The sequence below is a fragment of the Giraffa tippelskirchi genome, chromosome 9 (genome assembly GCF_054371585.1).
Source record: "Giraffa tippelskirchi isolate mGirTip1 chromosome 9, T2T-mGirTip1v1.2.pri, whole genome shotgun sequence".
Lineage (NCBI taxonomy): Eukaryota > Metazoa > Chordata > Mammalia > Artiodactyla > Giraffidae > Giraffa > Giraffa tippelskirchi.
The window spans coordinates 106,085,981-106,101,350 of NC_137283.1; the positions used below are offsets into that span (position 1 = coordinate 106,085,981).

At 33.8% G+C, this 15,370-nt stretch overlaps 1 protein-coding gene across 2 annotated transcripts in view; it reads left to right on the forward strand.

Annotated features, from left to right (window-relative positions):
- Nucleotides 1-15,370, forward strand: part of REV3L (REV3 like, DNA directed polymerase zeta catalytic subunit) — a 176,311-nt gene that overhangs the window by 107,585 nt on the left and 53,356 nt on the right. For both annotated transcript variants that reach the window (XM_081530576.1, XM_081530577.1), the window contains exons 14-18: nucleotides 183-1,096; nucleotides 2,858-2,937; nucleotides 4,256-4,381; nucleotides 8,242-8,434; nucleotides 10,248-10,359. In XM_081530576.1, coding sequence (XP_081386702.1) covers nucleotides 183-1,096; nucleotides 2,858-2,937; nucleotides 4,256-4,381; nucleotides 8,242-8,434; nucleotides 10,248-10,359 — 1,425 coding nt within the window. The remainder of the gene's footprint in view (nucleotides 1-182; nucleotides 1,097-2,857; nucleotides 2,938-4,255; nucleotides 4,382-8,241; nucleotides 8,435-10,247; nucleotides 10,360-15,370) is intronic.

Consider the following 15,370-nt stretch of genomic DNA (forward strand, 5'->3'; position numbering starts at 1 on the left):
AATGTACTTGCATAAAATATATGTTTGTGGAGGTTGGGGCATAGGATGTGAAAACAGAAGAAAGAAAGAGGCATTTTTAAAACTCCAAAAAGAACTTTTAAAAATCTCTAAGTTAAGGAGCTAAATATTTTGGTAATTTTTCTTTGAGATGAAACAGTTGTTCTAAAATATGTTGTTTATAGGGAGATCGGCGGACGGCTTCTCATGGTAGAAACTCGACTTCCAAATGATCTGGCTGAGTTTGAGGGAGACTTTTCTTTGGAAGGACTTCGTCTATGGAAAACTGCCTTCTCAGCAATGACTCAGAATCCAAGACCTGGGTCACCCCCTCGCAATGGCCAAGCAGTTGTCAATAAAGGATCAAGTAATAACCGTAAAATGGCTGAAGATAAAAAAATTGTGATCATGCCTTGCAAATGTGCCCCAAGTCGACAGCTGGTTCAGGCATGGCTTCAAGCCAAAGAAGAATATGAACGTTCCAAGAAACTGTCTAAAACGGAGCCAACTGGAGTTGTAAAATCTGCTGAAGACTTCAGCTCTTCAGTTAATCCAGATGACAGACCTGTAGCGCCTCCAAAAATGGATACAACTCTGCATATACTCCCCACTACAGCACATACCAAGGAAGATGTTGACAATTCTCAGATTGCTTTACAAGTGCCAACCACAGAATGCCATCAGACTGTAAGTGAAAGTCAGACGCTGCCACTAGTTGCTTCTGCAGATGATGTGGAGAAAGATCAGGATGATGATGATGACTATTATATTAGTTATAGCTCTCCTGATTCTCCAGCAATTCCCCCTTGGCAACAGGCAACATCCCCAGATTCCAAAACATTAAATGGAGTTGACAGACCCTCATCACCAGTAGAGGACCTACATTCTCTGAGTACTGAGACCTTATTAAAGCCTGTAAAAGATGGTGTACAGAAGAGCCCCTGCACTGAGCCCCAGGAGCCTCTAGTGATATCCCCAATTAATGTTAGGACAAGAACTGAGATATGTGAATCACTTTGCCTTCATAGTACACCAATCATACAGAGAAAACTCCTGGAAAGGCTTCCTGAGGCAACTGGCCTTAGCCCTTTGTCAACAGGTAAGTTTACAAATAACAGAAAGTCACCATAGAGCTCTTCAGATACCAGAAATGAAAGCAACATTGACTATGTAATGAAAATCAGAGCTTTTTAAATGTAATTTTAGCTCAGCTAATGAGAGGTTATTGTTATTTTATCATGTCTTAGATATCCTCACATGATAACTTTTTTATCTTTGTGCTGCAAAATATACTCACATCTGTTTCCATCCTTTCTGGGTAAAATGTAAGAGGCCTCTCAGAAACCTTTATCTTCTTCTCAACTTAATTTTTCCTACTGGCTTTGATACATCCAGATATTTCCCACCCTGTAAAATAGAAAACCAAATACCTGTCTTGACCTTCCATCTTTCAGCCTCTACTCTTTTTCCTCTCATGTAAAGCTAAATTTCTTAAAAGATCTCTCTAATTTGACAGCTCTATTGCTTTACATCCTACTCATTTGTCAGCCCACTCTAAACTGGATTCTGCCCCCATCAATTCACCAGTATGAATCTTGTGAAGATTCTCTATAATCTTCATGTAGCTAAAGCCAGTAGATATTTTTCAGTCTTTCTGTCACATGCCCTCCAAGCAGCCATCGTTCTTATGACCACACCTTCCTTCTTAGAGCTGCTTCTCCCTTTGTTTCTTCCTACTTGCTTTCCTTTGAAGTTTATCTCACATTCTCAGTTATTACCTAAATATTGTAGTTTATTATTTTAGCCTTAAGCTTTCTTTACTCTGTGTTCTCACCCTCAGTGAGCTAGTTCCTGCCCACAGAATTGATAATTCACAAATTTAAATTTCCAATTCAGAATTCTCTTTTAAGCTTCAGAACACTATATCCAGCTACCTTTGGCATTTCTACTTGAATGCTCAAAAGCACCACAAGGTCAGTATTTTTTAAACTTAGTTTATGATCTCATTGCATCCATTCACTACCAATCACCTAGCATGCTTTCCACACATACATACATGCCCACACATTGAAAACTATTCCTTACTGGAATGAACAGTACCACCAGTTCCTCTTGTCACTGAGTTAACGCAGGTTAGAAATAGTGGTCTTATTTATAACATCACCTGATTCCCTCACTGCCCATCCTGTGGTTTTCACACTTCTTTGTTTCCTAAATTACCCAAAACTCTCTACCTCTGTCTCTGGTACTACCAAGCCCTCATCTCGCACCTGGGCTTCTACCCTAGCCTTCTTATTCACCCTTAACAATTTCCAGTTTTTTTGTTTGGTAATCAGGGAAAGTGCCAACTCTTTTCCTAGTTAATTTCTAGTCTTTCTTTAGATTTTAGCTCAAAAAAGCCCTCCTAATCCCCTGACTAGATAAAATTTCTCAATTATCTTCTGCTTTGTTGTACTTACCCCAGTTATCATTTTACTTTTCTATATGTATTTGATCAATGTCTGATTCTCTCTCTAGACCTCACAAGGGTACAAGATTATTTTTTCTTCATCTTCATAAATACTTGATAAATCAGTGAATAAATGGATTAAATGATTCCCTAGGGTAATAACTGAGGTATAAAATTCAACAACCAAAATCTAAATGTTTTTATTTAATAGTACAAATATTAAAAGTTATTTTAGTGTGGGAATCACAGGTTTGAACCAGTTTCATTTTAAGTTGTGAAATCTTTGTGAAGAATTTATAGAACAATACTCATGAATGGTACCTAAGAGTTGAAACAATAAAAATTAAAAGAAAACCACACAGAAGCAGGCAATGTTGATTTGTATGTTAAATGTAAAATTTCTTTCTGCAGAACCAAAAACCCAGAAATTGAGTCATAAGAAAGGAAGTAATACTGACGCTCTTAGAAGAGTACTCTTAACACAAGCAAAGGTAACTATGCTAAACATATTTAAAAATCAGTGGAAGATCCATTCTTATTCTTGGATTTCAGTTAGATAATTGATAACTTTGTGTCTCAATTTTTTAATAATTTTATTATATTTTTGCATCATTTATTTACATGTCTTTGAGACAACAAGAAATTGCCTAATTAAAAAAATTTTTTTTTGTTGTTGGGATCTAAAAGATTCTTATATGTAAATACAAATATTACAGAGAAAGTGAATATGATAGCCAAAATGTGGATTATGAGGATACAAATACATTAACTGATTACTGGCAAAATCAGAACAATCCAATGACAGCAGAGCTCAAGTAAGTGATTTTTGATCCCACCAAAAATATATCCTTTTTCTTGGTTTATTACTTTTTTCTCAAATATAGCATTATTGATTTTTCAGTTCATTTTACTAAGTATCAAAGAAAGCAACATTATTTATTACCAAAACTCTGAAAAATCATAAATGTCTTTATTCAAATACTAAAAGTTGTTGTAATACTTAACTGGAAATACATGGTTATGTGAAAAAAGTATGCATTAGACATGTATCCTTAGAAATATATGATAGAGATCACTTCTGTATTGGCCACTTCTTGTAAATAGCATTAACTACATAAAATATATTTTAGTATTTCTATTTTGAGATTACAAATGCTTTTTAAAACTATCATTTTTAAATCAGTATTGAATTAAAAGTCATATATATATTAAAAACAAGTATGAGTGTACTAGGAACATAAATCAACACTTTCAGGAAAATGGTTAATGGATTTGGAAATCAGAATATATATTTTTTTTATTTTTTAAAAAGATAGATTCTATTCTTTCTAGCCCCTTGAAAATTATGCTTTAGTTTATCTTTCAGATACATGTTGTATTAGGGTAAAATACAAACCCACAATTTTAAATCTTTTATACATTTTAGCCAGACTACTTGCAAATATATTGCTTGCTTGCTTGCTTGTCATATTTCCAAGAGAGGTCAAGATAAATGTCTATGTGGTACAAATGGCAACTCTCTACTCTATTATTTTCAATATTGGGGGTTTGTAAACTCAAGAATCAATATATGGTTGACTTACACATTATATCAGATATTTGTACACATACCCAATTCTGGTATCTTGAGTTACTAGCCTGAAAAAAATGCAAATAAAATACTTAAGTTTCTTCTTTTACTTAAGGAGATGGTACTAGTTTATCATGTATTACTAAATGCATAAAGTTATCTAAGCAGAAATAAGTAATCAAAAGAAAGGAAATAATTGCTCATTACTGTTTTCTGGCTCTGTGTTTTTTTTTCAATAGAATCAATTTGCAGCAGTAAATACCCCAAAGAAAGAAACTTCTCAGATTGATGGACCGTCCTTAAACAATACTTACGGTTTCAAAGTCAGCATACAAAACTTACAGGAGGCGAAAGCTTTACACGAGGTAAAACTGCAACAGTAAGGACACATACACACTTTAACTGTTATGTTTTATTCTATGGTACAAGTACAGAAATTTTTTACAGAGAGGAATACATTGAATTCTATACCTATTCGTCTTTATCTTGTTCTTATTATCCTTACTATTTTATGTATTTGTATAAAACAGAAACCTTTAAAGTAGTCATCAGTTATTGAGACTGCTTTGTGATTTCACAATTTTCTCAAATCTTATACCTGAAATTTTTAAAAAGAAGCTAAAATTTAGAAAACGTTTCTCAGCTATTTGAAACTCTGTATATTACTCTGGGATTGTTATATTACCATGTTATATCACATCCCAAATGTGATACCTACTTGTATTTTCTGTTTGGTTGACTTAATGGATTATTGCTTGTATAATTCATTTGTTCACGTAATCTTTATAACCCAGTTATCTTCACAGCACAAACCATATGCAAAGACTAGGAAGCTATCTTGAAAACAATGTACATTCTTACTGGAGAATATGTATGAATGGTTCACTGTAAAATTATCTGTATTCACTGTTAATTTATCTGTGTTTACTGTAAATATTTCTGTAAAGAAGACACAACTCAGAACATATCTGATTGGCAAGGAGGTGAAATTAGAATATATTTTCATTGTTTAAATGTGTGCTGTCGGAATGGTAGCTACTAGCAGCATGGTTATTGAGAATTTTAAGTTTGGCTTACATATCTAGGAATGAAATTTTAGATTTCATTTAATTTTAAGTAATTTATTTCCATTACAGCTTTTGCAGCCTCACTGAGATGTGCCATAAATGTAAAATGCATACTGATTTCAAAGACTTAATAGGAAAAAAGAATATGAAATACCTTATTAGTAATATTTTATATTGATTACATGTTCAGTGGGTAGTTTTGATATATTAAGTGAAAATATTTTAAAATTAATTTAAGCTATTCTTACCTTTTTTAATGTGAGTACTGGAAAATTTTATATTATGAATGTGACTTTCATGTTTCTTTTGGTCAGTGTTGGTTTATACAGTTGTTTTATGTCTTTGCCCTTATAGCAGAGAATGTGATTCTTTTGGTTGGGTTTTTGGTCTCCGGTAGGTTCTGTCTTCTGAGAATTAGATGAGTTGACTAAGAAAAATTTAAATGTTGTCCTCATTTTTACCCTAACTTTGATCTAAGATTTTTACTTTTTTAGAATTAGATCAGAACATAGTCTCCCTAATAGTTTATTTGCACATTTCTTCATTCAGCAGCATTCATTTAGTTCCTGTTTTATATCTGGTCCTATACTATCCCCTGAAGCTCAGATAAATTAAGTAACATGCTCAGGAATGTTTATCTTATAAAGTACACACCCAAAATTCAAAAATTAAAGAAAATACTTTGTAAAAAACATTTATTAAAGCAAATCTGATAGATCTTAAAAAAAGACGTGTCGTATTTGATTTTTTCTGTTATTATCTGAAAAACATATTTTCCTTCTTATACTGTTGTTTTATTTATTCTATGTAATCCTATTTCAGAATCTTGGGCCTTCTTGAAGTTAAAATCTTTTTGAAGGTCTGGCAAGTTGTTCATAGCTTCCACACACGCTTTCTGCATCTCAAGGCACAGTCCAGATAGCCACCTGGTGGTCAGATAGGGAATGCACCAAAAAAAACTCTGCTGTACTCGATTCCTTTTACTAGGAAATTGTGCCCCAAGCATTTTTCCTGTTTTTCATTACCCTGGGCTAATCTCTCTCTCTCTTTTCTACATATAAAGTACTCAATGCAGAAAAAGAGGTTTGTATTCCCTTTCCTTACCCCTTCTTTACTGATCCCACTCAGTAAATCTCTGTCTCATCATTCCATATGTTGGCTTAAAAAAATACCCCTAAGAACTATAATGCATTTTATATTGAGGAATGAAAAGGCAAAATTGGAGTGTGAAATTTGGCCTAGTGTATAAATAAATCAACCTCCAGAACTCTTTTGACCCAAAATTGTCTTCAGTCTTCTCCATAGTTTGTCCACATGTTCCTTCTTTTCTAATTAAACTGATTTTTTTTGTTTTGTTTAGGTTTAGGGAGGTTTCCATTTCACAATTTTTGGAGATTTGTTTTATTCCATATGCCTTATACATGCATAATTAATGTTCTTTATATTTTAAAAAGTACTTAATAACAAATTTACTGATGAATGCATGCACTATTACATGTACATGGTAAAAAAGTTCAAGACAAAAATATTTACATTGAAAAGTAAACTTCTCTCCCACCTGAGTTCCCTTCCCCAAAAACAATAAACAGTTTTGTGTTTTTTGTCTCTTTGCAGACATTTTCTATGCATGTGCTTAACATTTTTTATATATGTGGAAGCATATTACACTCATTTATTCCATTTATCACTGTATTATGGTGATCTTTCCATATTAGGACATATAGATCTGGCTCATTCTTTTCAAAATGTTAAAGGTTACAGAGCATTCATTCTGTGTAGCATTTATGTATGCCACCTAATTTATTGGCAGTGACCAGTTCCAAACTGATAGAGATTTAGGTTTTTAGCTCTTTATAACTTAGAAAAACTGAAAATAGTATCATCTTAGTAAACATCTTTGTGCATGTATTTTGCCTACATACATAGTATATCTACAGGATACATTCTCAAGAGTAGGAATGCTAGATTGAAGGGCATGTCTTGTTTTTAATTGAAATAGTTGATGTACAATATTATATGTTTCAGGTATAGAGTGATTCAGTATTCTTATAGATGATACTCCATTTAAAATTATAAAATAATCACTATATTTCCTTGTGCTGTACAATATATCCTTGTTGCTTGTTTATTTTATACATAGTATTTTGTATCTCTTAATCCTCTATCCCATCTTGACCTTCCCCCTTCTCTTCCCAGTGGTAACCACTAATTCTGTCCTTATAAAATTTTGATTGATATTATTTAGTTGTCCTCCAGAGATATCTACTAAATTCTACTCCCATCACTAAGGAGAATTTCTGCATTTATATTTCTTTAACAGATAGCATGCACGATAAATACAAACTATAGATCCTTTATTAAACTAAGGTGACCTGAATAATTGCAGTATTGTAACAGTAGTCTCCTATTTTCCATTGCCAGATATATGTATATCACTGGTACAGTAATGGCTATAATTCCAGCTGTAATCATGAATCCAATCTATATCTTTTTTTCTTATTCAGAGTTTATTCTTAACTCTGTCTTAGAGAACTAAGTAAGGATTACTGTTAAGAATTTTTATTAGCATAGGGAATTAAGTGTAAAAAGCAAAAATATTACGTTTTTTGGATTACATGTCAAAGAGAAAATGTGCATTGTCAAAAACCTGGCTGTTGTATAGTTGACATCTTACAATTCTTATGATTTTTTTTTTAGGAAAAACTATTCTAAAAATTGCTTATTATATATGAAAGTCTAAGTAACTTTCAGAGAATTAATAAGTAGGAGTTTCAAACTAAAAAATAGAACTCTTTTGAGTTTAAAGTACAGGTAGAACAATAGTTAACTGGATAGAAAGTAAAAAGTAACAGACTTTGGTTTGAATGTACAACCTTTTGGCCTAGGCATTCTTTCTCAAATAGAAATTGAGAAAATTGAGAGGCACTGCATGTTCTCTAGAGAGAGAGTTTTTAAAAGAAAAACATGAATTGATTTAATCTGATCTTAGAACTAAAAACCTAGTTTTAATTTGTGGAATGTTAAATTATGAATGTGTCCTATATAGCCATTTTTCTGTAATTTTACACGTGTATTTCCTCAGAGCCTTAGTGAAACATACTACTTTCAACTTTTCTCAAAAAAATGCTTAAAACCATGGTATTTATTTCCTTTTATAGATACAAAATCTTACCCTAATCAGTGTGGAATTACATGCTCGAACTAGACGAGACTTACAACCAGATCCTGAATTTGACCCAATCTGTGCTCTGTTCTACTGCATCTCATCTGACACTCCACTACCGGATACAGACAAAACAGAACTCACAGGTGTAATTGTGATTGATAAAGACAAGACAGTGTCTAGTCAAGGTATTGGTCATTTTTATTAATTTTATACCTACATACCCTAGGAAGTATGTAGGCTTCTCTGGTGTCTCAGACAGTAAAGAATCTGCCTGCAGTGCAGGAGATCTGGGTTTGATCCCTGGGTCAGGAAGATCCCCTGGAGAAGGGAATGCCTATGCACGCCAGTATTCTTGCCTGGAGAATTCCATGGACCAAGGAGCTTGGCAGGCTATAGTCCAAGGGGTCCCAAACAGTTGGATATGACTGAAGGACTGACACTTTCACTTTCACCCTAGGAAGAACCTTTTATTGGGGCAGTTTCTGTGCTCAAGATTTAAACCAAATAAGCATAAAGAACTCCTGTCTACCTATGGTTAGGAGTTCCCTCAAATAGTACTATTTTGTTGATTATGCATCCATGAGTTTCCTATCATGCACATCTTATAATCTGTTATTGTATCAGATTGAAATAACCGATTCCCTAGTGTTAAACAGAACTTTCAATACTAGGATACATTCACCTTGGCTTTGATGTATATTGTTTTAGCTATTGCTATATTCAGTTTGCCACTGTTATGTTAGGATGCATGCACCTATGTTCATGAAGAAGACTGGCATTTAATTTTCATTTCTTACGTTGTGCTTATAAAAGTTTGGTAATAAAGTTTTGCAAGCCTTAAAAAAAAACTTTTCTAAATGTTTGCTGAGGTGGGAGTAGGAAGTGTTGTATATAATTTTGTCTTAGATTCATTATTCTTGAATTATTGTTAGAAGTCAGAAGCAGTACAATATAAAGAGCTTAATAAAATTTCCAATTAGCATATCTAATTTGATCTAAATATTATATGAAATACTAATTGTTAATGTTGAATTCAAATGATTGTGTATCTATAGGTTGAGTGGACAGTCTTCCTTATATATACATGCTGGTATTTTGCTGCTAATACAGAGTTTTTCTTTGCTTTAAGAAATTAAGTTATGGACTTTCCTGGTGGTCCAGTGATTAAGACTCCACCCTTCCAGTGCAGGGAGTACAGGTTCAATCCCTGGTCAAGGAACTGAGATCCCACACGCCATGCAGTGTGGCCAAAAAAAATTTTTTTTTAATTTAAAAGTTACTACTGTAAGTTAATGGTTTGCAAAATACTTAAGGTATATTCCAATTTTGTTGATATTTCTTCATAAATACATATACTTTAAGTTCAGAGGCTCTTCATATAGGATACCACATAAGGCATTTTATAAAATACCAAGTGTTCTTTGGCAATTTTAAATAGTAATATCTGAATTCAGTCAATTGAGGAGGAAGGTTTAACAGAACAAAACTGTTCAGAAATTTGCAGTTTAATCAGTGATATGCTTGAGTACCAGGTCATGAGCCAGTTGCTAAGTTTTCATGAATTTTTTGAAGTAGTTGATATCACATTGGTAGTTTGAATTTAGCCATGGGCAGAATTTCTCATGTCTTAAAAAATAAGCAAGCAGTACAAATCAGGGCTTTTTTTTCCCCCCATGGAGAGGTGCTTGTAAACAACTACTAAGCAAAGCTCTTCCTATAAAAAGAAATAAAGTAATAAAATTTCTTTTTGGGTGACATGTTATCTAGGGAATTTTGTGAATGTAGACTTTTCAGGATAATAGCTGAAAATATAAAATTTGAATTTTCAGTTGTATATTGTACTAGAAAACCTTTAAGAAAATTTTCAGGAAACAATTATGTGTTTACTTTGGGGAAGCTGTCTTATTTTAAAGTATTCTACTTGTGTAATTTTACTCAAAAGTTAGATAATATTACTTAACACAATTATATATAGTAAACATTTTGTTTATTTCTTAGATATCAGATATCAGACCCCATTACTTATTAGATCTGGAATCACAAGACTAGAAGTTACCTATGCTGCTGATGAGAAGGCACTTTTTCAAGAAATTGCAAATATAATAAAGAGGTATTGTTTTTATTTTCTGATTTTTCCAGCTTTTGTTCCAGTCCTTTTGTGCTATTGCTGAGTAATGTAGGTGAAGGTAAAAAAGAGAAAGTGAGTCCCTTCCTGTGGCCCTTGAAAGAAAAGTTATTCTGGAAAGGATTTTGCTCTCCTCTCCAATCACCATCATCATTTCTATCAGATTAGGGATAAAAAAAGAATATTCTATTCTCAGGATTGAGGGGCCAGTGAAAGACAAATACTAGCTTAGCTTCTAGTTTTTTCCAGTTAGATTTTAGCATTTTTCTGTGGTGATGAAATAATAACTTAACTATAAAGCTAAATTGTATCATTGATTAAATAGAGTTCTACCCTAGGAACCACCATTTCAATACCTTTTTACTTTTTTTTTCTTTTTTTAGAAAATGTTTTCTGAGTTCTAAACACATCCATATTTCCAAAAACTTTGGATTATAATCTGTTCATAAATCTAGGACTATCTGGCACATACCCTTTTGTGTACATAATTTCTTAAAAATCTCTTTTGACCATTTGATGTTGGCTTTGATGTTTGATAGTAGAATCTTGTCAAAATTTATGAAAAAGATGTTTTACCAAAGCTATTTTAATTTAAAAATAAAACAATTAAGTGAATCTCTTTTGCATTTTCTCAAGAGTATAACTCTTAGTAGCCATGTGTTTCACTTTTCTAGAAACTTAAAACTTCTGCCTGTTGCTAGGTTTAGGTTTTTAAATGCCTAAAAGCAGGCTGGAAAATACTCTTTGGATTCTGATGTATGGATAAAAGCTGTCCTTGAGCATGTTGTTACATTCAACGCTTTCTGTTTTGCTTTGGAGAACTTTTTCCTGTAAAAGTGAGATGATACTAAAGATCACTGATGATATTTTACTGACTCAACATCTGATTGAATCCTAAATGGGTTAACACAAACCATTTTGAAAATTAGAACCTAGAAGGGTATGATGAGGTGGGAGGAAGGTTCAAGAGATATGGGACATATGTATACCTATGGCTGATTCATGTTGATGTATGGCAGAAACTAACACAATATTGTAAACCAATTATCCTTCAATTAAAAAGAATCTTTTAAGAAAGAAAATTAGCACACCAGAAAAATTTTCAAAGAAACAAAATTAGATGTCAGAGCATCAAAAAAAAAAAAAAAAATTATGTGCTAATCCCCACCACTCTAGGGAGGAAAAAAGAGGAATGTATTTTTACTATTTATAGCACTGGTGACTGGATGGATTCCCATCCATTTGAGTCTTACCATTGTCAGTCCTATCTTTTATCTTCTCACATAGCTTGTCAACATGTCAGGTACTTGCCGTGCTCACACTGCAAGCAGCTTAGCAAAAGGAACATGTAAGAGTTTTAATCAAATACCATTTTATGGGCCAGTGCATATCCAATAATGTCCCTGGGCTTTGTAGGCTTGTGTTCTTCTTCTTAGGTATATTCCTAGCAATAGGATTACCTGCCAACATTGAGAATCTTGTCAGTCATTTGCAAGTGTAGTAACTTTCTTAAATGTCCATAACATGAATTATACTAGTTGTTAAGTGCAGTAAAGAAAATAAAATTAACTTCTGGTTCTTACTCTACATCACATGGCTACTAGAAAGAGAAGAAGAAGAATTAAATATTAGCATTTCAATTCTGTAATGTTGTTTATGTATTACTCCAAACAACTCCCTAAAAGGTTATTTCCTTCTTAAACCTCATTTGTTGAGTACCTACTTAACACAGGCTTTGCTAAGAGGGTAGGCTTGGGAGTCAGCCATCTCTGTCTTTTTGTCTTTGTCTCAAGCAAGTTACTTATCTCTCTAAACTTTACTTTCCTCATCTGTAAAATGGGTAATAGGTATTAGAATTAAGTGTGATAAAGCACATAAAACTCTTAGCCTGGTCAGTACTTAAATATTAACTCTGTAAAATACAGTGCTAGGTGCTGAATATAAAACTGAATTAAATACAGATGCATAGTCTCAAAGAGGTTTATCGTCTTTATTTTTTCATTCTTAATATTTACTTCCTCAGGTGGCAAACACGTAAGTCATGTAAAGTGCTATTAAACAAGTAAAACCAGATCCATTATATTCTTGTCACAAACATTTTTTATCTTTCTCTGTTTCCTTGAACTATTACTTACACATTTCCCCAGCCTCCCTAACTTAAACAATTTAAGTTCTGAGTCCTACCTTTTTCTCTTCCCTAGTCCATGCATTAGTCTCTCCTATCCATTTAACCTCAGAATTAGTTTTCAAGATCATTCCTTCTCCTTTCCCCATGCTCCTGGCCACTCCCCAAGTTAGAGCCCTTTCACCTCTCATCTGTACAGGTCTTAGTGTTATCTACAATATAAGTTGTGAAGCAACTTTTTTCTGCCTGAGCAAATAAAATCATTTTCATGTTTCTTGGTGCTTCCATTTTCTCCACAATTTTGTTCTTCACTACTAATTGCATTTACTCAACCTTGTTCTTTCTATAACTTTCAGAAACCTGGTAGAGTGAATAAAATTTACAAAAATTAAAGAACAAGTCACCAAGATTTTGTTACTGTCACCAAATGTTTTCACAGAAGAAATATGGAATCCTTGGAACTTTGAACTTGAAACAGATATCGTATCAGCTTTGAGAGTCTTGTAAGACTGAACAACCTCTGAGTCAAAAAATAAATATACATGATCTGAAAATGTTGAAATGACACAGGTTTTCTAAAAGAACCAAATCTTTAATAAATCTATTAAGAGAAGCATTAAGAGTAACTTTTTGTTTTTTTCAGCAGTCATCTCTGAGCCTTAGTAGTTTACAAAAGATACACTTGTTAATTGAGAAAAAATTTTCATAGCTATCAAAAAATAAGTGTATTTAATCAATCTATTAACCATTTACCACAACAGAGCAAGTTGCTGATTGGAAAGATAATTCTTACAATAATAAGATGTTACATGAGTCAAAGAAATTCAGATGAAGAAATTGGAAGAACATTGTAACAGTATAACAGAAGAGCTCTGTAATAATTTGGCATCCTCTTCATGCTCTACCCATGCTTAGAAATGTATATGATAGGTGCTCCAGCAACCTTTCTTAAGTTCAGAATGCTTTTCATCGTTTAGTCGCTAAGTTCTGCCTGACTCTTTGCAACCCCATGGACTGCAGCATGCCAGCCTTCTGTGTCCTCCATTGTCTCCCAGAGTTTGCTCAGATTCATGGTCCGTTGAGTCTGTGATGCTGTCTAACCATCTCATCCTCTACCATCCCTTTTTCCTATTGCCTTCACTCTTGCCCCCATCAGGGTTTTTTCCAATGAGTCGCCTCTTCACATCAAGGAGCCAAAGTATTGGAGCTTCAGCAACAGCCCTTCCAATGAATGTTTAGGGTTGATGTTCTTTAGGATTGACTGGTTTGATCTCCAGTAGTATGAAAAGTTCATTGTTAACTGTGACCAAATTGCAATGCCTGTTCTAAATGAGAAGTATTAAAGCTGTCAGCTGTGGGTTCTTTTGTGTGTGTATGGGATCCTTCACATCTCCTATCCTTGATGATCTTTAGAGACACTTAACACTTCTACCCAAGTTTTTCAAGTTTAGACATTACGTAGTTTTACAGGGAGATGTACTCATCATACAGCTAGTTCATCTTTGCTCTGAGAAGAGATTGACATTAATGGAAGAGTTGATGAAGTTGCTATCAACAAAAAGATGTGTTAAGATACTGGATATTATTTTAGAAGACTAATGAGCAGGAATGGTGTTGGGAGACTCTTTTTAAGGCCCGAGGACCTTTCTGGACTTCCTTTTAAAGAATCAGTCTATGATTAACCTCTGATCTCTGAGCCTGAGTCTTACCACATAGTTGCATAATGCTTTGCTTTCTTTTGCTTCTCCACACTTACGTTGTAATCCCACTCTTTGTTCCAGAATTACCAGCCACATGGCACTTTCTACCAAGAAAACACTTTTATAGGTTGGAGAAAAGTTCCATTTGGCTGTTGTATTAAATTAATAAGTTTTATTAAGTGATTTTCTCAGAAATTTCTGTCCTTTTTATATAGAGGAAAGCATATATGTTATCTTTTTCTCCTAACAAGTTTGAAGGCTACTTTGTAAGTCTGTAGTGTAACAGTGGGTCACAAGCAGATCACCAGATACTGAAATTTACATTAGGGAATGTATTTTATAGGGCCCTTAATGAATAGGAAAAATGAAAATAATATTATTGTAGAGGTTTGAACCTAGTTCTTTTGATGTCAGCCACTAAATCCTTCCGGATTAAAAATAAGGAGACATTTATGTGATACTCTTATTTTTGTTGTCAAAGTACAAACTAAGGTAACTAAATACCCTTTAAAAAAAAATAGCTATGGAAGAATGACAGAGTATTAGAAAATGGTTCTAAACATAGATCTGGTCTGTCCATGATGCACTAAAGTACCATAGATCTGATCTGTGCCACAATTGCAGAGTAGCCAAATATTGCTTACATCAGTAGACTGAGATACTATAGACATTGGATGATACTTCAAGTGTTAAGTAATATAATCTGGGCAGGTTGGACATTCCATAATTCAGAATGACTTTAAAAGCAGTTATGTGAAACCCAACTTTATAAATTTTTGTTATCTTTTACTCTGCTTTTTGGCTTTTATAAATACTAATTCAACAATCAGGGGCTTCCCTGGTAGCTCAGCTGGTAAAGAATCTGCCTGCAATGCAGAAGACCCCAGTTTGATACCTGTGTTGAAAAGTTCCCCTGGAGAAGGGATATGCTACCCACTCCAGTATTCTTGGGCTTCGCTGGTGGCTCAAAGAATCTGCCTGCAATGCAGGAGACTTGGGTTCAATCCCTGGGTTGGGAAGATCCCATGGAGGATGGCATGGCAACCCACTCCAGTATTCTTGCCTGGAGAATCCCCATGGACAGAGGAGCCTGGCGGGCTACAGTCCATGGGGTTGCAAAGAGTCGGACGTGACTGAACCACTAAGCACAGCACAGTACAACAATCAAAGT